We start from the raw sequence: 23,270 nt of genomic DNA on the forward strand, positions 1-23,270 counted from the left end.
CCAACCTTGCTCAATACACTTTTCTAGTCTGGATGTGAACGCATGTATGCAAATCACATATTTCCGGGAGAATTCTGACAGCGCACATAATGCTGTGAGGTGACTGCAGGTTTGGACCTCAAGGCTGGACAATCCCTTTAAGATATTATATATAAGATAGTAAGTTATGTCTTATATGTAAGGGGGGGGGGGATAACTTACTGACTGCTGGGACCCCCAGTGATCCCAAGAATGGACCTCTGGAACTGGGCTCTTCGTGCTCTATCTCCACTCCATTCATTGCCTATGGACTACATGGAAAGCCAAGTCCGTTAGACAGTGAATAGAACCAGTTGGGAATTTTTTCGATCGGGGGTTGACAGTATTTATGTACAGTGCTGTATGACACTGTATACTCTTACCAAAACTGATGAGTAAAATCATATTTTCTGTAATGTTCTTGGAGCCAGGTATTTGTTACTTAATCCTCTTCTTTTGTGCACTTTATTCCATATTAGAATTATATTAGTGGATTGACAAATAAAATGTTGAATTTGTGAACCTCGGCAGGAAACCATAAAAAGGTTCTTCTCACTCCGGATGGCACCGTCTGCACCACTTGGATAAACTATGGCACTGATATATATTTCGTTTTTGATTGTAATTTAGAAGCGATTCCGTTTTTATGGCTAGAGTGCATTCATGAGTATCCAGAACTATATGCGAAAATAAATTTCCTTTCAGGCCACTGAGCGCTCGGAGCTCGTTATTAGCCGCATATATTACTATTTTAGTTTGTGAGTCCTCCAGTCGCGGCCATGTCTTCACTGTTAATTGAAAAATGGGTTGAAGTTTTAATATTTGCTGAATTAGGAAGAACAGGGTTTGCTTTTTAGAGTGGGAGCAAAATGTTTTATCTTAAATGGAAGCTTCGTCAGTGGTAGATAGTAATCATTTCTGAGTTCATTAGGTGAATACCATTTAGCTTGTGTGCATTATGGAGGCAAAACTTTTTGCTTTTATATAAATATAGATAGATGGATAGATATGTGATAGATAGATAAAAGATAGAGCGATGCTAGACAGATATGAGATAGATAGGAGATAGATAGATATGGAGTATTTATGGGATAGATATATATACAGCGTATATATGTATATATATATATATGTATTATTATTTATTATAATTACATCTGAAAAGGGGTATACAAAATAAAAAGCAAGTACAATAATCTTAAACAATACAAGTCAGTGACTGGTACAGAAGGAGCGAGGACCCTGCCCGCGAGGGCTCACAATCTACAAGGGATGGGTGAGGATACAGTAGGTGATGGTAGAGCTGGTCGTGCAGCATTATGGTGGAGCGAGGGTTACTGCAGGTTGTAGGCTTGTCAGAAGAGGTGGGTCTTCAGGTTGCTTTTGAAGGTTTCCACGGTAGGCGAGAGTCTAATATGATGGGGTAGAGAGTTCCAGAGTAGGGGGGACGCACGGGAGAAATCTTGTATGCGATTGTGGGAAGAGGAGATAAGAGGGGAGTAAAGAAGGAGATCTTGTGTAGGTAAGTATCGGGAGACTAGGTCACAGATGTATGGGGGAGACAGGTTGTGGATGGCTTTATATGCCATGGTTAGGGTTTTGAACTGGAGTCTCTGGGCAATGGGGAGCCAGTGAAGGGATTGACAGAGAGGAGAGGCCGGGAAATAGCGGGGGGACAGGTGGATTAGTCGGGCAGCAGAGTTTAGGATAGATTGGAGGGGTGCAAGAGTGGTAGAAGGGAAGCCACAGAGCGAGAGGTTGTAGTAGTTGAGGCGGGAGATGATGAGGGCATGCTCTAGTGTTTTTGCAGATTCATGGTTGAGGAATGTGCGGATCCAGGAGATATTTTTGAGTTGCAGTCGGCAGGAAGTGGAAAGGGCTTAGACATGTGGTTCGAAGGAGAGATCGGAGTCCAGGGTTACCCCAAGGCAGCGAGCTTGCGGGACTGGGGAGAGTGAACAGCCATTTACTCTGATAGATAGGTCAGATGGGGCGGCTGAGTGAGATGGTGGAAAGATGATGAATTCTGTTTTATCCATGTTAAGTTTTAGAAATCTGGCAGAGAAGAAGGATGAAATAGCGGACAGACATTGTGGGATTCTGGTTAGTAGGGAGGTGATATCGGATCCAGATATCGGATCTCTACCTCTCTGCCTCTACGTCCGGGGGTCCCATAGCCAGACTGCCCTCATATAATCCTTTGTGCACTGACATCTGCAGCTCGGTAGCGTCTAGAGTGGAGTTGATTTTTTGAGGGGATTATGTCACCGGAAGGGGCGGAGCTTTCTTCAGTCCAGTGAAGACCCAATAGCAGGAAGCAGCGTGGAGCTGGAGCTGTGGCTGCTGAAGCAGACAGAGAGGCTGCATGATGGAGCTGTGTGCAGGTGGGAATGAGGACACAGGGCTCAGTGTGAGTGGGCTGAGGATGAATTTTGGGTGCAAAGAAGTGTGGATGATGGTATTGTATGGGGGCTGCATGATGAAGGGTTGTATAGGGAAATGGACACTTCTACTTGTATAAGGCTGCTTATGGGGGGGCTTTCACAGGAAAAGGGTTTATGTTATATGAGTGAGGCTGCATGGGGAAGGTGATGATGGGCTGTATAGAGAAGAGGGGGATGATGAGGGTCTGTGTTGAGAGAGGGGATGATGATGGGGGCTGTGAGGAGGGGAAATGATGATGATGATGGGGGCTGTGAGGAGGGGGAATGATTATGATGATGGGGGCTGTGAGGAGGGGGAATGATGATGATAATGGGGGCTGTGAGGAGGGGGTATGATGGTGATGATGGGGGCTGTGGGGAGGGGGAATGATGATGATGATGGGGCTGTGAGGAGGGGGAATGATGATGATGATGGGGGCTGTGAGGAGGGGGAATGATGATGATGATGGGGCTGTGAGGAGGGGGAATGATGATGATGATGGGGGCTGTGAGGTGGGGGAATGATGATGATGATGGGGGCTATGAGGAGGGGGAATGATGATGATGATGATGGGGGCTGTGAGGAGGGGGAATGATGATGATGATGGGGGCTGTGAGGAGGGGGAATGATGATAATGGGGCTGTGAGGAGGGGGAATGATGATGATGATGATGGGGGCTGTGAGGAGGGGGAATGATAATGATGAGGGGCATTGTGGAGAATGGGGCTGCGGAGGGGGAGTGATGTGGGGCTGTGCGGGGAAGGGTGGTTGATGCTGGATGGCTGCAAGGGAAAATAGGTAATGTCACTCTTGTGAGGCTGCATGCAAGGTGGCTGTGTGGGGCTGCGGGATGTGTTGTGAAGGGAGTGATGCTACTCACATGGGGCTTCATAGTGAAGGGGATAATGTCACTCATGTAGGGTTGCATGCTGAGTGCCTCTGTGGAGAAGGGGGTGATGTTACTTGTGTGGGGATGCATGCTGGGGCTGTGCAGGGAGGTATGTGGGGCTTATACTGTATATAGGTAGTTAAATGACTTCTCATACTGAATCTAGGTAGCTATGTGGGAACTCATACTGTAAGTAGGGAGTTTTGTGGAGGCGCAAACAGTATGTATGGGGCTGTGTGGGGGCTCATACTGTATGTAGGGACTATGTAACACGTGTCTGTGAGGTATATGGATGTTTTGTGACTTAATTACACTGCCACTTAACTGGCCATTTATGATCTGAAGGGTTACTAGTATCTATATTTTATAAATGTTTATTAAATATTATCTGATCACCTATTGAGAATGCCTGGTCAGTTAGAGTAGTGGTTGGGCTACAGAGGGGCAGTCAACGAGGAGTGGGGGCGCCATACCATGTAAACCTAGGGTGCCAACCTCCGCTGTCAAGAAGGGAATTGAGAAGGGCAAAACTAGTCCGCAACTCCCCGCATTTCTGCTCTTTTTTATATCACTGTTTTTCTGTGCTATGTGTGTGTATTTATGTCTTTATGTTTTGGGGTTTTTAAACTAAATAAAAGAAAATTTTTCAAGTTTTTTTTTGTTAGGGCTTACATGTATAAAGGCTATGTGGGGGCTCATATTGTATATAGAGGTATGTCAGGATACTTAATTCTGCTCAATATTAAGTCATACAATTATGAATAATAATTTTTTTTTACTAGATGGAGGCCCGATGCTATCGCATCGGGAGGGCGGTAATGTCACGATGGGGGCAGGCTTTGCAGCGTTGAGAATCTCCCCCCCACCATGTGCTCACCCACCTATCCACTCTCTCTTTCCCCCATGTGCTGACTTCTCCCATCTGTGCTCTCTTCTTTGACCTGTCTACCCCATGTGCTATCCCCCTTGTCTGCTGTCTCTCTCCTTCCTGTGCTGTGTACTCCCCTCATGTGCTGTCCCGTTTCAGCTGTCTCCCCCCTGTGCTCTGTCTCTCTCCCCCTGTACGCTTTCTCTCTCCCCCCTGTGTGCTTTCTCTCTCCCCCCTGTGCACTTTCTCTCTCCCCCATCTGCTGTCTTCTCTCATGTGATCTCTTCTTTGACCTGTGTACCCCATGTGCTCTCCCCCTTGTCTGCTCTCTCTCTCCACCCCTGTGCTGTCTTCTTCCCTCATGTGTTCTCTTGTATGAGCTGTCTTCCAGTGCAGTAAATCAGACCGCTGCCATCTTTGTGCAGGCAGATAGCGACGGTCGCATTAAAACTGCGCATATGCTCCTCCTGTACAAAGATGGCGGCGGTCAGTGAATCATTCGGCTGATCCCAGCGGCGGCGTGTACAGCGTGTTCGCGACGGTATTCCGCTGGTGGTACCGTGCAAGAGGCTGCGTACGGCGTATATGACGCGCCCCCTGGGCCGTGGGGTACTCGGTGCCGGGCCGGTCGTTGCTAGGGGAGATGTCACAGTGGCGGTGACCCGGTCCGTGACCCAGGGCAGTCAACAAAAGGGGAATATTTACAGGGGATTTATAGTTTTTATATACAGTTTGTGACGCCACCTGTGGTATGCGGCTATGTGGAGCCGCCGCTGCGGAGCCGATCCTCTGGAGCTGGTGTGAATGCAGCAGAGTTGGTTTAGCCCTCCACAGTTAGAGGTTAGCTCCAGGGCAGTGTAGATGTTGTAGATATTGAGGTAGCGCTCGTGGTGCAGTGTAGTGCAGGGGTTGATGGCGCAACAGTAATAATTCACAGAGACAGTGGGATGCAGTCTTCCGGATTTACTCACAGTTCTCACTTTGCTGCTGGTTACAACTGCAGATCATAACTTCCCATGTCGTTCTGTGCTTACTCAGGGAGGGGTTCAGCCAACCCTCAGGTACCTCCGGAGTACATAACGGAACCTCCTTCTGTGTTCTTTCTGGCCATCTCCCTGTACCTCACACCCAGTGTCCCAATCCAGTGACCGTGGACCTTGCCGGGCGACGTCTTCTCTGTCCCCTGGGTCCTCTATGGCCACCTTTTCGGTGAGTTAGATGTGGCTTTTGGCTGCAGTACCTGAAATGCTACACCCTCTGGTTCCTAGTTGAATATTGTAATTCTCACTAGTTAGGGGCCGGTCCCCTCTGTGACCCGATCCCTCCACCGCCTGGTAGACTCGGGCGTACGGGTGGCCTCCAGCACTGCCCGTACCCCTGGGATCCTTTCTTCACTCCTGGAGCCTTCTCTCTGCTCCCGTTCCTTCCTCCTCTCCTTCTCCTGGGCCTCCTCACTCAGGCCCGTGCGTCCCTGAGCAGAGCGCCTGCAGAGCTCCTGCTCCCAACTCCTCCTCTGACTCAATCCCCTCAGACTCATCTCTAGAATGTTCCACCCTCTCTTTTATATCGCCTCTTACTGAGCTCCCCTGAACCTCTTCCTCCACCCACACCCACTACATGGTTCCCCCTACTTTGGTTCCCCCCACTCCAGCCAGGGACAGGGCTCAGCAGGAGAGCGATGCATCTTGTCCCTCCTGCCGGTCTGGAGTACTGTAGTGTTGGATGCAGGTGTTAGGGTCCCGGGCAGTACTCCTTCCTTACCTGAGAGTGAGATACCACACCTCTGGGTGAGATGCAGTACCTCTGTAGCGACTGAACCCAGCAGGGGCTCCACATATACAGTGAGTGTGTGTGTGTGTGTGGTGCGTACGGCGTATACAGTGTGTGTTGTGCGTACGGTATATACAGTGTGTGTGTGTGTTGTGTGTACGGCGTATACAGTGTGTGTGTGTGTGTGTGTGGTGCAACGGTGTTCCGCTGGTGGTACCGCGCAAGAGGCTGGTGTGGCGCCCCTGAGGGTTCGACCGCCACAGGGATGCTGCACTTCTTTAATGGAGTGTAGTGTTCCTCCTCTGAGGTAAGGCCAGTGTGATGGTTGTGACCTACCCTTTTGCATCCAGCACAACACTTCTCCACCAGAGGGAGCTAGTATGCACTAGGTGCTGCTACCCTGGTTACAGGGAGACTGGGGAACACAAAGTGGTAGGAACCAGTTAGTGGGTGAGGGTGGAGAACTTACAAGTTAGTTGCACTTTAGATTTCATATTTAATAGTAAGCCATCTTTGATCTTGGTTGTCCTTTTTAGTCCTTTGTCTAGCCTTTGCTAGTCTGTCGGCTGTCTCTGTGCTGTCAAAATACTGTGTTTAATGTGACCTCCCTCCGGGAGCGCAGATCCTGTGTGGGCCTGCGCCGGTAAGGGACACAGCCATCGTACCCTGGCCTTGGGATGAGAGGTAGGTTGCAGACAAGGAATGTCTCAACCCGGTCGAGGACCAGTATCAAGAAGGCCCGGGAGCTTTAGAGTGTAGCTCCCCAGAAAATGGGTCCCGGGGAGGATGCAGACGGAGCGGAGTACGGCACCTGTCCTCGCCTACCTGATCTATTCAGAGGGATTCCGGCTGCACGAGGGGTACCGGCCCCCGACACCCGACCTTGCACTCTATGTCCTGGATGGGAAAGCCCGGTTAGGCCCTGAGGATCCCACCGGGCATCGGATGGAGAGGAATTGCCACCCATGCCCTAGTCCTGAGAGGAGCTCAGAGGGGGACCTGGCCTATCTACACACGCACAGACTGGAAAAGGTGAAGATTGTAGTGCAGGAACACTCTGGTGTAGGGACGCTACCGAACACTGGACTTTCTCGGAGGTAGTCGAACCCCCGTACCTGGTGGCCGCAGGACTCTGCGTGGAGCAGGGAGTCACCTTCCCGCTGTCATCTCTGAGTGAGTAAAGCCTTGGAAGTTCACCCCTATGGCCTTTGGACTGTTCATACCATGCGACACGGTGCCCGTACTCCCCGCACTACTACCCCCTCTCTTTCCTGTTTGCCTGCCCTGAGGCCTTCCTCCGCCTGTGGGGAGCAGCGAGAACTTTGGCCGCCACGACACCAGGCCTCGGCGGACTGTAGCGGCGCTGGTGACCCATCACAAGGCACCACAGGTGGCGTAGTCGTTAAAATAAGCCACTCAACCCGGATGAGCCCACAACATCTGCCTTTTCATGTGACGGCCCTGAGCACGGGTCGGGTCCGGGCCACGGCTACATCCCATCTCTTCGTCACAGGGCCCGACACCGAGTCCCCCAACACCCAGGGTAAACTCAAGACTAAAAGGGCTCTTTCGAGAATTGAGGCGTCACAACCTGGCGTAGTCGGCAGGATCGCGTGCCCGCAGCAAAGGAAGAAGTGCCCATTGCTATCGGGTACTGTGTGCCTTACATCTTGAACTGTTGTTTTACACTTAAAATGGCGCCCGCCCAAGAAGAACAGACGCCATAATGCTGTAAAAAGACTGCCTTTGAAAGCCTCCCATCGTGGGCTGGGCTCCCGCTTGGCGCCAAAAATGTGGACTGCCCCTTCCATCAGAGACTGTCCGCGGGGTAATGCCCGTCAAACTGGATGGGCTGAACGAAGGCGGGCCTGTCAGCATTCCGCCCAGGAACCGCCCCGAAAGAGGAGGAAGAAGCAAAGCCACAAGGTGCGGCCATTGCAGTCGGAGCTTGGCAGTCAACAGAGGCAGACATGGATGCCTCAGGGGAACAAGACTACGCGTCTACTGAACCCGGTTCAGGCCCTTCACCCGGCAGAGAGCAAGGCAGCAGCGTGTTAACCCCGGGAGATATTACATTTCTCCAGCAGGAAGCTCCGGAACTCCTAAGAAGGCAGCGAGACGCCCAGGAGGCGGCGACGGTTGCGTGGCGGGAGGAGATGCTGCTGCGTATCCGGGACCGCCGCCAAGGAGTAGAGGTCCCAGGACAAGTTCACTCGGTGACAGAGGTCGAGAGCGGCCCAGCGGCGGGTGAGTGTGCAACCCCTGCCCCGGCTGCAGAGCCTACCGTGACTATCCTGGACCTCATGATGGAGTATCTAATTCCCCACGCGGTCACCTGGGAGCAGGCGTTGGCTCCAGAGCTGCAATCGGCAGCTGTGGGTGGGGACCTGCGATGCCGCCCAAACCCTGATACGGAGGTGCCTGAAGCTGTGGAGGAAACTACCGGCTCCAACCCGGACTGGTCCGCGTCTACAGAGGACTCATAGCAACCCGTTCTAATCCCGCTACCCGCACCAGCAGTAACCTGGCCCGAGGCTGAGGAGTGGGCCTGGGAAAACCAGGGGGGCGACCTAATGGGCTTCCCCCGGGAGACCCGGGCTGAAGCGCGGAGGAGGAGCCAGTGGTGCAGCGACCAGATATTCCAGCTTGCATGGGAGCAGCGTCGGCGGGAGCAGCGCTGCGAGCGCCTCGAGGTCAGGACCAAAGCTGCAAAAACTAGGGCGCGTCAGGAGGAGGCCACCTGTCCCAGTCCCTGGTACGAAGGCCAAGTCGTCCGTTTTCATCATGAGGCGGGGTGGGGGTTCATCCGGTGTCCCCAGTTCCAGGACGATGTGTTCGTCAGCCGGCGAGACGTTGAGCCGCGCCTCAAGATAGGACACCCCGGTCGGAACCTCTTCCCGGGCGACACAGTGACTTTCTCTCGCCACCAGGGGGAGTGTGGATGGTATTCCCTGGACGTACACAAAGTGTCCGGGAGCGACGTCACCCCGCGCTCAGCCTCAGGGGACTGGCTAGCCTCCGTCGGGAGGAATGAGCCCTTTCCAAGAAGACAGCCCGAGGTTTAAAGCAGCCCCCGGCTGTTACCGTTTGTTTGCAAGTTTGAAAAGTTGACTTTCTTCTATTATTGTTTGATTTCTACCCAGTTTCTAGAGACACGTGTCCCTGCGGACTAGCAGACAGACTCTTTCCCCTTGTATATAGTTTGCATCTTTTTAGGTGCTCCATATTGGTTTTATACGAAACCGCGGATAATCTCTACCTCAAAACCTCAGAAGAAAAACCTGTCAGGGTGGCTCTCCGGGAGGTCCAACTCGGGATCTTCATGCCCTGTAGCTACCCCAGGGCCAACGTTGGGGGTTTAGGACAGGTCCCTCGCACTTCTGAACTGACTCTGCGTCTTTGCACCTTAACCTGTCTGTTTGCCTGCAATAATGTCTCTGGAAAATGCTAGCACTTTTATAATTTTATACTTTTGTATTTTTATACCTGTTATGCAACGTTTAAGAAATGTGACTCCCATAAAGGGAAGATAGTTATTATTATAAAAAGAAAATTTCCTGGGTGTTACTTCTTTTGCAGCCCGCGGACGTGCTGTGTTTTACCAGGGGGGAATGTGGCGCCCCTGAGGGTTCGACCGCCACAGGGATGCTGCACTTCTTTAAAGGAGTGTAGTGTTCCTCCTCTGAGGTAAGGCCAGTGTGATGGTTGTGACCTACCCTTTTGCATCCAACACCACACTTCTCCACCAGAGGGAGCTAGTATGCACTAGGTGCTGCTCCCCTGGTTACAGGGAGATTGGGGAACACAAAGTGGTAGGAACCAGTTAGTGGGTGAGGGTGGAGAACTTACAAGTTAGTTGCACTTTAGATTTCATATTTAATAGTAAGCCATCTTTGATCTTGGTTGTCCTTTTTAGTCCTTTGTCTAGCCTTTGCTAGTCTGTCGGCTGTCTCTGTGCTGTCAAAATACTGTGTGTAATGTGACCTCCCTCCGGGAGCGCAGATCCTGTGTGGGCCTGCGCCGGTAAGGGACACAGCCATCGTACCCTGGCCTTGGGACGAGAGGTAGGTTGCAGACAAGGAATGTCTCAACCCGGCCGAGGACCAGGATCAAGAAGGCCCGAGAGCTTTAGAGTGTAGCTCCCCAGCAAATGGGTCCCGGGGAGGATGCAGACAGAGCTGAGTACGCCACCTGTCCTCGCCTACCTGATCTATTCAGAGTGATTCCGGCTGCACGAGAGGTACCGGCCCCCGACACCCGACCTTGCACTCTATGTCCTGGATGGGAAAGCTCAGTTAGGCCCTGAGGATCCCATCGGGCATCGGATGGAGAGGAATTCCCACCCGTGCCCTAGTCCTGAGAGGAGCTCAGAGGGGGACCTGGCCTATCTACACACGCACAGACTGGAAAGGGTGAAGTCTGTAGTGCAGGAACACTCTGGTGTAGGGACGCTACTGAACACTGGACTTTCTTGGAAGAAGTTGGACCCCCGTCCCTGGTGGCCGCAGGACTCCGCGGGGAGCAGGGAGTCGCCTTCCTGCTGTCATCTCTGAGTGAGTAAAGCCTTGGAAGTTCACCCCTATTTCCTCCGGACTGTTCATTACGCGCCATACCATGCGACGCGGTGCCCGTACTCCCCGCACTACTACCACCTCTCTTTCCTGTTTGCCTGCCCTGAGGCCTTGCTCCGCCTGTGAGGAGCAGCGAGAACTTTGGCCGCCACGACACCAGGCCTCGGCGGACTGTAGCGGCGCTGGTGACCCATCACCAGGCACCACAGGTGGCATAGTCGTTAAAATAAGCCACTCAACCCAGACGAGCCCACAACATCTGCCTTTTCATGTGACGGCCCTGAGCACGGGTCGGGTCCGGGCCACGGCTACATCCCATCTCTTCGTCACAGGGCCCGACACCGAGTCCCCCAACACCCAGGGTAAACTCAAGACTAAAAGGGCTCTTTCGAGAATTGAGGCGTCACACTGGTACCATCAGTGGTTTCCATATTGAGACACCCATCACTTGGGTGTCCCAAAATGGCGGTCGAGGAACTTCTGCTGCTTGGAATTCTGGGATCCGGACACATCTGGACGCAACAGGATGTGAAGACATTACAACGTAAGTATATTATAGATACTATGGTAATATTGAGCAGAATTAATTTCAGCCTATTGGTTCGGCCTTCAGAACAGTCACAGTCTCTCACCCCTGCTCTGTTATGTATTTCGCTGTACATAAGAGAAAAATTTGCGTGAGTTACTAACATGACCTATCACATGATCTATCAAAAGGGATCATGTGACATGTCACGTTATACATCTGGTATCTGGGGGGGGCCCAAGCCTTCTAAACTGCCCGGGGCCCTGGCCACTCTTAATCCACCCCTGGATATATAGATATATAGATATGAGATAATGAGATAGATAGATAGATAGATAGATAGATAGATAGATAGATAGATAGATAGATAGATAGATAGATAGATAAAGAAAAACTGCACTATTCCTAGGACAATTTTAAGTGCAAGCCTTTGGGCCCGAATTCCAATGGACCATTAAATAGATAAAATAAAAACCGCAAGTACATCCAGATGATTTCAACAAAAAAAATATGACTTATTCCATGCCAAAGTATAGGATGTATCGGGCAGCATATTTCATCAGTTGTCAAGGTTCCCTCTAAATTATTTTTTTCCAGGGATGACTAAAACACAGGGGCATGAAGTGGGGTCTGAGGCTTTTGGACTGATTGAGTCCAAATATCCCTTTTTTCTCACAGTCGTACATCAGCTGTATAAACGATACACCATAGTTGGTGCCTTGCTACAGATTTAGCATTGGAGCTAGAACTTTGTACAAAACCATCTAGATTTTATTCCAGCACAATTTCGAGCTATTCATTGTTTCTAAATAGAACATTTTTTGAAAGAAATCACATATTCTGGCAAACTAAAAGCAATCTCTGAAATTGTTATTTTCTATTACATTCTCTATCATTCCAGGTTTTCGCATCCACCAAGCAGTTAGTCTTCTATATTTGTTGCTTTACATTTCTTTTTTCTTCTTCTCCTTCGCAAAATTACTGTGTTATGAAATGAGCATTATCACAAAGTAGGAACAATTCCTGTTATCTAAGAGGAGAATTGTGCGGAATAAACAGCTTAGTGGTGGGAAAAGTAAGATGTATCCTCCATCCTGCATTACGGCTGTTGCTTTTTCCTTGCATCCGGATAGTTGCTATGGATATTTTGCTTCTCGGTGACAATAGTTTATTCCTTTCATGGCAAAAGGTTTCTTATGAAAAAGGGATTTATTATGAGGATTTATATGGACTGGGGACATCAATATTGAGGGAAATATGATCATCAGATAACTGATTGGAATGTGATTGAAATATTAATACCTAAATATGAAATTGATACAGATCTTAAAAAATTCCAGCAGTTCCTCCATTAATCCCAGTAGAACCAGGACTATGTTGACCTTAAAGGGGTTGTCCTGTCTTAGGTTACAAGACGTGATGTCTCACAGAGCGCGCACTACGCATTGTGAGGGTTCTCCAGTGCCGGTGCCAGAGTGGGCGGTCATGTGACTGCAAGTAGGTGATTTGCATACTCCCGGACACATTCCAACTAGACTTTGCATGTCTAGTTAGCACATGACCACATATTTACAAATCACCTAACTTTCAGTCACGCGCCCGCCGCTCCCTTGGCCACCACTGCAAAATCCTCAGAGCACATATTACACCTTTAAGGACAACGTTAATTTTTTTTATCGCATTTCAAAGATCATAACATTTTTATGTTTGCCGTCAATGTAGAAGGCTTTGGAGGCGTTTCATTAAAACTGGCGTAACGCCAATTTTAGTGGCATAACTGATGATGAATTTGACGGATGGACATGACGGTGCCCTGTCCCACCCATGCCATGCCCATACCGGCATAGCTGGCCGAGACTGACATGTAAACGCCAAAAGTCACAATATTTTTGTGCAAATTCTGATTTTGCAAATTAAAGTGTTTAAAAAAATCGGTGGGAAATGAACGCCTCTAAATTTATCCTACAGACACGGCACACATATTTTCTGGTCTTACCTTATCATTCATCTCTGGGTTTGTTAATACATTAAAAAGTCTTCATCACATATTTTCAGGGCTTCCTTGTCAAAAACGAGAAATGGAAATAATTTCATCAGCAAGGACAGTCTGAGCTTCTTTCAAGATCTTACCAAATACTTAACTTCTGAAATCAGATTACTTCTTGAATGTTGCATGTCCTCATTCATTATTAGAAATTCAGACTTGTATTTCTGAAAGTTCCTGGAACATCTTTTCAGATATGAACCTTATTATAGTGGAAGTACCTGACCGTGGATAGGATGACAACACGCGGCTCTGCTGTATATAAAGTACCAATCTGCAAGGATATTTTTTATTTCTTTGCCATGTTGCTTACATTTGGCCTTGGGCACATAGAGTTTTTTGAGGACAAGTTTTTCAAGCAGAACAGTTTCAGGGTGGGAGGGAGGTGGATGGTTTGAGGATTTTTTCTTTTCCTGGCTATGTGCACATGACGTCTATTTGATGCCTGACACAGCCACCGAATATTCCTGAAGTGGTTTTACCATTGTTCTTGCCATCATTCTTTGCCATTCCTGCCATAATTCTTCCCAGTAGAATCCACCCAAAGATTGAATATGTTATTTATTTTAACCGCGTCAAGGTTTCTAAACCCACTACTCCCACTGAAGCGGTTTGAAGAGGTTTTGAAGAATTTTGAAAGAGTTTTTTATTTTCCTGAAGTGTCTTTGCTGCTATTTGAATTGACAATGGATATTATGGACAGGTTTCCTTTAGGATCTGCTTCAAAGAAAGTGACATGCACTTTCTTTTTTCCACTAGGTGTTTTCAGAAAATATTCAAGACTAAAAGAAAGCTCAAAAAACTACTCATATGAACAGCAAAGTGGACTTCCCATAGAAATTACTTGAAAAAGTTTTTCAATGATTTTTGAAGCAGTTTTTGAGGATTTGCACACAACATCTTTTTTTCTGGCGGCAAAGACATCAAGTTTTTCTGGGCAAAGTCGCTTCAGGGATACGCTGTTACGGTACTAGCGTAGCACTGCTGGATTCCAGTGGCCGAGGAGCACGAGCAAGAAACTGCAGGAAGTAGTAGAAGTTCTTGCAAATAGCAGTAGGAGTTGTAGAAACAATCCGTAGAGAAATGGGAACAGTCTGGGTAAGATAGTTCTCAGAACAAGTAGCTGGAGACTGAAGTAGCCTAAACAGCTAGACACAATACTCAAGCAATAAGTGAGGGATCCATGATGGCTTTAAGTAGGCCCAAACAGGAAACAAGATGAATTCCACAGGTTCAGAATTTGCTATCTTAGTAAAGGGCCATTGCAGGACACAACACCAGCCTCCGGTGGTAAGGAGTGGTATTGCAGCACAATTATTAAGGTGAACAATAGCAGCCACTAGTGGTCAAACTGTAGAACGATAACAGGAATCCTGACATACACATGTGTTCTCTTTCCTGAAGTGGTTTTGCTGGCGACTAAGCCATAGTTTTTTCCGCTGCCATTGTCGTTATTTCTTTGCTTTGGACTATGTTTATTTTTTGTGATGCTTTTTCAGGCGAAATCCTCCTGAAAAAGATTTCCTTCAAATCTTGACCAATTAACTACTAAAACAGCTTCATAAATAAAAATTTCAGCGTTAACAATGAGCTGCAACTCGCTATGACACCGTCAGATGTTACCGCCAGGGCTCACCCTTTTATATGGATGTTTGGGAATCTGCGTAAAGCCCTGAGGGCTTTGCTGTGACTCTGCCTGTTAGGACATACTTCAGACGTCCCATGACTGTGCTCCACAACCAGGGGTTTGGTTGCATTCTGCAATTTATTGGCAGCTACAAATACAGTTGTGCACCATTGACAATGGTGCACAACTGTGTCTCTCTCATTGTCACTGGCTTAAATGAGGAATGTGGTGATTCTGAATCCGCGCTGCCAAAGGTCCAAAGTAAGATCAAGTACAGAAATGAGGTATGAATGCGTTTTTTTTCATCAACGCGTTTCAAGGTTATCAAACTTCTTCATCAGGGCAAAACCAGAATGAGGACAACAACTCAAAAGCGCCGGAATATATGAACCATAAATTTAAAAAAGGCGCGCAAAAACGAACCTCTGAGATCATATGATGTTACGTCACAGTAACAGGGACAAAATAGAGAAACAGAATAAATATCCATAAACAGGATATAAATTGCTGATGTATAATGCATTTATGAAACACGCATTAAAGCCAAAAATATAATATAAAAGATTTATTTAAAAAAGAAATAATGAGAAAAAAAGGGGGTGAATATGCATGTATGGAAAAGGAGTAGAACTCATTCACTATGGTGTGGGTGTCTAGTGTTCATGTTGAACATGCTAGTGGTGTGAGCCACTGGATATAATGGTACAAGAGGTGATAGCAGGAGAAGATGGAAAGGAGCATTGAAAAAAAGGTGAAAAACTGCGAAAGAAGAGGAAGCAAGAAGTAGAGGGGTAGAACAGAAACAAGTAAGAGAAGGAAAAAGAAAAAAAGAGAAAAAGAAGAACAGGGGAAAGAAGGGAAAAATATATATATATGTACAGTGGGGAAAATACAGTAAGTATTTGATACACTGACGATTTTGCATGTCTTCACACCTACAAAAAATGGAGAGGTCTGTAATTTTTATCGTAGGTACACTTCAACTGTGAGAGACAGAATTAAAAAAAAATTCCAGAATATCACATTGTATCATTTTTACATAATTAATTTGCATTTTATTACATGCAATAAGTATTTGATACAATAAAAAAGCAGAACTTAATATTTGGTACAGAAACCTTTGTTTGCAATTACAGAGGTCAGACGTTTCCTGTAGTTCTTGACCAAGTTTGCACACAATGCAGCTGGGATTTTGGCCCCCTCCTCCATACAGATCTTAGAATCATAGAATCATAGAATCATAGAATGGTAGAGTTGGAGGGGACCTCCTGGGTCATCTGGTCCAACCCCCTGCTCAAAGCAGGATTCACTAGATCATCTCAGACAGATGTCTGTCCAGCCTCTGTTTGAAGACGTCCATTGAAGGGGAACTCACCACCTCTCGTGGCAGCCTGTTCCACTCATTAATCACCCTAACTGTCAAAAAGTTTTTTCTAATATCTAATCTGTGTCTCCTCCCATTTAGTTTCATCCCATTGCTTCTAGTCTTTCCTTGTGCAAATGAGAATAAAGATGATCCTTCTACAATGTGACAGCCCTTGACATATTTGTAGACAGCTATTAAGTCTCCTCTCAGTCTTCTTTTTTGCAAGCTAAACATTCCCAAATCCTGCAACCGTTCCTCATAGGACATGGTTTGCAGACCAGTCACCATTCTGGTCGCTCTTCTCTGAACTTGCTCCAGTTTGTCTATGTCTTTTTTAAAATGTGGTGCCCAAAACTGTACACAGTATTCCAGATGAGGTCTGACCAAAGAGGAGTAAAGACCGATAATGACTTCACGTGATCTAGACTGTATGCTTCTGTTAATACATCCCAGAATTGTATTTGCCTTTTTTGCTGCTGCATCACACTGTTGACTCATGTTCAGTCTATGATCTATTAGTATACCTAAGTCTTTTTCACATGTACTGTTGCTTAGCTCTATTCCTCCCATTCTGTATATGCTTTTTTCATTTTTATTGCCCAGATGTAGTACTTTGCATTTTTCCCTGTTAAAAACCATTCTGTTGGTTGCTGCCCACTGCTCCAGTTTATTTAGGTCTTTTTGAATCCTCTCTCTCTCTTCTCTAGTATTAGCTATCCCTCCTAGCTTTGTGTCATCAGCAAATTTAATCAGTTTACCCTCAATTCCTTCATCTAAATCATTGATAAAGATGTTGAACAATACAGGTCCCAGGACGGAGCCCTGTGGTACCCCACTTGAGACATTCATCCAGCTGGATGTGAAGCCATTTACAACCACCCTTTGAGTCCGATCACTAAGCCAGTTATGAATCCACCTAACAGTTGCCTGGTCCATTGCATACTTGGTCATTTTTTCAATAAGGATGGTGTGAGATACTTTGTCAAATGCTTTGCTGAAGTCAAGATATACTATATCTACAGCATTTCCCTGATCCACCCAGTCAGTGATTCTGTCATAGAAGAAAATTAAGTTAGTCTGACATGACTTGTTAGTTACAAACCCATGCTGACTCTGGTTAATCACTTCATTCTTATCCATGTACTTACATACATGTTGTTTAATAATTTTTTCAAAGATCTTTCCTGGTATAGAAGTCAGACTCACCGGCCTATAGTTCCCTGGGTCCACCTTCTTCCCCTTTTTGAAGATAGGAACAACATTTGCTCTTCTCCAGTCTTCTGGGACTTCTCCTGTTCTCCAAGAAATTTCAAAGATTATGGAGAGTGGTTCTAAAATTTCTTCTACGATCTCCTTCAGTACTCTGGGGTGTAATTCATCTGGACCTGGAGACTTGAACTCATTTATGTTAGCTAAATATTCCCTCACAATCTTTCTGTTTACAGATAACTTGGATTCCTCTATTCCTTTAAAAGGACAGTGAAGATCAGTTGATGTTACATTTTCTTTCTGAGAGAAAACAGATGCAAAATAGGAATTAAAAAGTTCGGCCTTCTCAACATCCTCTCTTACCATTTCTCCATTTTCATCCTGTAAAAATCCTACAGCATCTTTGACTTTTCTTTTACTTTTGACATACCCCCAAAATCCTTTTTTATTGCTTTTGACATCTCTTGCAAGCCTTAATTCATTGTCAGCTTTAGCTAACCTGATACGTGCCCTGCAGGATCTGCAGACTGCATTATAATCTTCTTTAGATATGCCTCCCTCTTTCCATTTAATAAACATTTCTTTCTTTCTTTTTAGCATGTGTTTAAGTTCTGTGTTCATCCATCCTGGTTTCCTTAAATGCTTCCCATTCTTCCTACTTTTCGGGATTGTTAACGGATCTTTCAGGTTTCGGGGGGTGTTCCTGGGCAACATTGAGTTTCAGCTCACTCCTAAGATTTTTTATTTGGTTCAGGTCTGGAAACTGGCTAGGCCACTCCAGGAGCTTGAAATGCTTCTTAAAGAGCCACTCCTTAGTTTCCTTGGCTGTGTGTTTTGGGTCATTGTCATGCTGGTAGACCCAGTAATTTCACATCTTCAATGCTCTTACTGAAGGAAGGAGGTTGTTGGCCAAAATCTTGCAATACATGACCCCATCCATCCTCCCTTCAATACAGTGCAGTCGTCCTGTCCCCTTTGCAGAAAAGCACCGCCAAAGTATAATATATTCCCCACCATGCTTTACAGTTGGGATGGTGTTCTTGGGGTTGTACTCATCTTTCTTCTTCCTCCAAACACTGCGAGTGGAGTTGATACCAAAAAGTTCTAATTTTGGTCTCATCTGACTACATGACCTTCTCCCATTTCTCGCACGCCTCCTCTGGGTAATACAGATGGTCATTGGTGAGCTTCAAATGGTCCTGGACATGTGCTGACGTGAGCAGGGGGACCTTGTGTGCCATGCAGAATTTTAATCCATGACGGCATAGTGTGTTACTAACGGTAATGTTTGAGACTGTTGTCGTGAATCTGAAAAATTTTTAGAACATTTAAATTCCCTAAACCAAATTCTATAGTAGAATGAAACCTCTTTGAGACAGCCACTCAAAATTTCCTTAAAGGGATTGTCCAGCCTTAGGCTACAAGTCTGCGGTCCCTCTGTGTGACTGCAGACCTGTAAATCTTCACAGCGTGCACACTGTGTGCTGTGAGGATTCTCTGGTGTCTGCACTAGAGCTCAAGTATTAGATTTACATACAAGTGGTCACATGCCAACTAGACATGCCCAGCCTCGCTCAATTCAAGTGTATTGAACGAGGACAGAAAAGTCTAGTCAGAATGTGGCCAGAAGTATGCAAATCGCATCCTAAAGGGGTAATCTGCTTAAAGGATCTGGCTACAAGAAATCTGGTCTAGATAAAGGATTCATCTCAATAAATGAGTGGGTTTTTTTTAGAGATTTCACTGAAATTGAGGTGACATTCTCAAGTCTTCCTGAACAGCAATGGACTTTGATCGATGAGTTCTCACCAACATCAATGATCCAACAGTATAATACACCCAATCATATCATCTAAATACTATAAAAAGCCATACTATTACTTAAAAAGACTAAACCCGCTAAAGTCCTTGGGAGACCATTTACAGAAGATCAGAGTAATAGTCCAATGAATGAGGCTTTATATCCATGTAATGTAACCGATCAGTGCAGAATATAACACAACATATAAATTTATATTCATTTCATAAAGCCAGATGCATATATAATGGGAATAAAAGAATATTGAGGATTGGCTAAAACTGTAATTGCAGTTGCCATGGTAATAGCTAACAATTATTCTCTGAGTGCAGATGTTAACATCCTGCCAGAACTGGTATTTTGATTTTCATATTAATAGCATTCATAAAAAGTCGTTAACAGCTCGCGGATAGAACAGCTCCTCGAGATATAGGTAGAACTGGTTCTAGATGCTCGAGATGCTGGGAAATGTAACATTTACTCAGTTACTTTCCAGTGAATTAAACCTCAGCACAATGGGCAAATAAATGTAAGATCCACTCGAGTGGATGAGGATCGCCAAGAAAAATCACTGCAAGGACAGTCATACCTTGGTGCATACAAGATAATTGTAAGGAGAGACATTAAATATTTATATACCCTATATAATGGATGCCATCGGTGACTACTAATATAGTTCATTTATACTGAGTCAAACAGCAAAATCAGGGAAACCAACTATGATTTAGGGGGTTGTTCCATCAGGACATATTGACATCAATGAGCGGTGTTCCCTACTTGGGACCTCCTTCTTACCAGACAGATTGAAGTTTTTAACATTATTTTGTTCTAGCTTTTATTTTTAAATCTAAATATGTAAAATTGTTGGCTGATGTCTTAATATATCTGGCTGGGCCTCCTTTTTTCCTGATTTTTTTTCTATAGCCTGAGATAGTGCTCTCTCTTGAGTGCGCTAAAAAAGTGACTAATGGTGCCACAAAAAAGTGCACTAGTATTCGGTCAGTCGTAGTCCTCTCTAACATGAGAAAGCCTCCCAAAGATCGTTTCCCATCCCTCCAAGCTAGAAGGCCACAGTGAGGGTCAGGGACTAGCATCTTCCCTTAGTCAAAGCCAAAGGACACCCAGTCTCCCTCCTAGCTTCCGCCTGGTCTTCCACCCAAGCAAGAAATAGGAGCCATCGATGGTCAACTCGGCTCCTGACAGAGGAGAGCCAGGGGTCAAGGGGGAGTGGAAACTGATGGCCACATACTTCCCCCCACACAAAGTGATAAGAATGACACAGTGAAAATAACAAATAAAATAAATAGTGAAAGTGTTCCCACTGTAATACTAGTCGGACCTTTGACCGAAATTTAAAAATTCCCCATCCATGCCAAAAGACCTGGAAAAGGGTGTGTGATTAGATAAATATGAAAAAGTGAAGTGCATGTGCAAAAGTGCCAAAACTCAAGTGGGTTTCCAAGGTCCGTTGAGTTAGGACACCCCAGTAATACTACTCCTGTGCTCTTCGCACCTCATTTTTTAAAACTTACCTCAGCTAATGACATAGATCCTGGAGGACCAGAGTTTCCACTAGATGACTATACAAGCCACCCCGTATACTAACCAGTGCACCATACCCAGTGTGCGTAATGCATGAGCATCCCGCTCTCTAAGCCACCTTTTCGAAAGATACTCTACTGGATTATAGCCAAAAGGCCAAGAAGCCCTCCTGATGCCTAGCTTCAAATACCCTCACATAAAATTGGGATTGTCCATCTGGACAAAAAAGTGTCTTAAATTTGTTTAAAAGTGAAATTAAGGCAACCTTTCAACAAAGAAAAGTCCACTGATGTAGTCGCGGTCTCTGGTCCTGGCACGTCAATTTCCATCTTGGCTTAAAGATGCAAAAGAACTTCCTATCCCCTTCACTGTGTTAGTATGTATACAGAAGGTCACTTCTCTGTCATGACCAATGCAAACAGAGAAAGGGGCAAGCTTAGCTATTGAAATGAGCCCCTGCAAGCATGTGACTGATACAGTGAGGGGGCAAAAAGGTTCTTCTAAGTCAAAACCAAGCTGGAAGTAGAGGTGTCGGGATAGGACTGCAAATGAGACATCAAAGACTTTCATATGTTGGTTGTAAGTGTATACAGCCGGCTCAAAAGCTGAGCTTGCTCCATGCCTAGTGGGTGCCACTAGATGTTGACAGTGGCATTTAAGTTGTTAATACCGAGGGGTCTCTCCTGCGTCCTACCGCCCCCTCCCTCTAAGACGTGTTTGCAGCTCTGGGCATACTGAATGCCCCCGTGGTTGACTTGTTGCTGCTTCTATTATTTCCTTCCCGTGGCTAGACTTCATAGCAGATAGTTAACTTTACATTACTCCAAAACAATTGCAGTGTATTGTACAAATGATTGCAAATTTAATTCCCCTGAGGGCCTAAAAGAATATGCTAACCTTAATAAAAAAAAATAATTTCAGGTGTACAATCCTACCTATAATGTATTAGTGAATTTTAGGCTGAAATTCTAAATAGTTTTTTGATATCTCAGCAGATGACAATGTGGGGAACCTTTGTTTCGGATTTCTATTGGTTCTCGAAATGAAGAAGACTTAACATTGCATTACTTCTACAAAAGTAGAAAATTACTTTAATAGAAATAATCTATCAATTGTTAAATATATAACTTACACATCAGACTCTTACTTGCTCTATGCGTATGATGTAACTGTTTCTTTTTTCCTCCAGGTCGGCATTGTCTTGCATTACTCGAGCCTGTGCACAGTGTTGTGGATTGGTGTGACAGCGAGGAACATTTACAAGCAAGTTACAAGAAAACCTCCTCAAAACCACAATAGTGACCAGCCTGCATTCCCAAAGCAACCTATGCTCAGGTATCGCAGATTTTGTCTTGTTTTTGCTTTTAATTTTTTTTTATGAACATCAATAGCAAAATTGTTTTCTCCGATCTTAAAGCAAATTGTCCCCACCAAATGACATCCACGACAAGGAGTCAATTTTCATAATTGCTTCTGGATTCTTAGGAGGAGCCATGTTTTTCTCATATGTGGAATCTTACTGCTCTTTTCCCCTCATGGGCGGAGTATCTCTGTCATGTTCCCCTCATGGGTGGAGTATCTGTCATGTTCCCCTCATGGGTGGAGTATCTGTCATGTTCCCCTCATGGGTGGAGTATCTGTCATGTTCTCCTCATGGGTGCAGTATCTCTGTCATGTTCTCCTCATGGGAGGAGCATTGCTGTCATGTTCTCTTTATGGATGAAATCTCCATGCCTTGTTTTTTAAGGCCCTTATTTGTACTATTGTACTTGACCATGATGGACAGGTCTTTTAAGAAACAAGAACTTTGTCATTAAAACAAGAAGTGATGTTTCTAAGTTTTCAGATGCTAACAGGATAACATAATCTGAAACAGAAGGGATGATCACCCAGAAAATGAATACCATCTTATTTGCTTTAATATCCACTACTAATATGACATGCTATTCAAATTATTTATTTTATCAGAAGATATCTTTAATGTTAAAAGGACTCTCCAACCTGGGTCTAAAAAGTGACTATGCAATTTACCTGTGTAGCTACCTTACCTGGTGCCCCCCTGTTGGCCTCTTGCTGTTCAATGGTGCCTTCTATTCCTCCTATTTCCAAGATGGCCACTGCAATGGGGGTGCACTGGTAAGTCTAAACCACGCCTTACCTTCCTCTACTACAGCAGTAAAGCCAGGGATGAGTTTTAGACTTGCCAGTGATCTCTCCATGCCACTGCAGCGACCCTTTTATTGGAAAACAAGTGCAGTGAAATGGTGAGAAAAAACACCAATTCCACCATTTTTGCATGGGTTTTGCTTGAATGGCATTCTGTTTGCAGTAAAATTCTATATTCTGTAAATGACTATGGAGTGGGCATTTTTACTGAGCTGCTGTTAATGGCATTCAGCTACATGGACTAGGAAAAAATAGACTGAAGATGGTAATGGAATTGTGCATTATGTTGAGCTATTGGACTGCAAAGGGTCCATATATTGTTCTTGCACAGGGACCTTTTTCTATCTGTGTCCACCACTGCTGAAAAAGGTTGTGCATGTTCTCCCATGCAATTTTACATTGGGGTTGGGATCCAAGGGGTAACGTTTCTCCTTGCGGAGAGTGACACGTCA

General features: G+C 45.7%; 1 protein-coding gene across 3 annotated transcripts in view; it reads left to right on the forward strand.

The window, feature by feature from the left end:
- The window catches only part of ADGRA1 (adhesion G protein-coupled receptor A1), a 1,149,356-nt gene that overhangs the window by 1,061,278 nt on the left and 64,808 nt on the right, over window positions 1–23,270 (forward strand). For all 3 annotated transcript variants that reach the window (XM_073685204.1, XM_073685205.1, XM_073685206.1), the window contains one exon: window positions 21,842–21,987. In XM_073685204.1, coding sequence (XP_073541305.1) covers window positions 21,842–21,987 — 146 coding nt within the window. The remainder of the gene's footprint in view (window positions 1–21,841; window positions 21,988–23,270) is intronic.

The sequence above is a fragment of the Phyllobates terribilis genome, unplaced genomic scaffold (assembly GCF_046119375.1).
Source record: "Phyllobates terribilis strain yellow unplaced genomic scaffold, ASM4611937v1 Scaffold_5__5_contigs__length_657084704, whole genome shotgun sequence".
Classification (NCBI taxonomy): Eukaryota; Metazoa; Chordata; class Amphibia; order Anura; family Dendrobatidae; genus Phyllobates; species Phyllobates terribilis.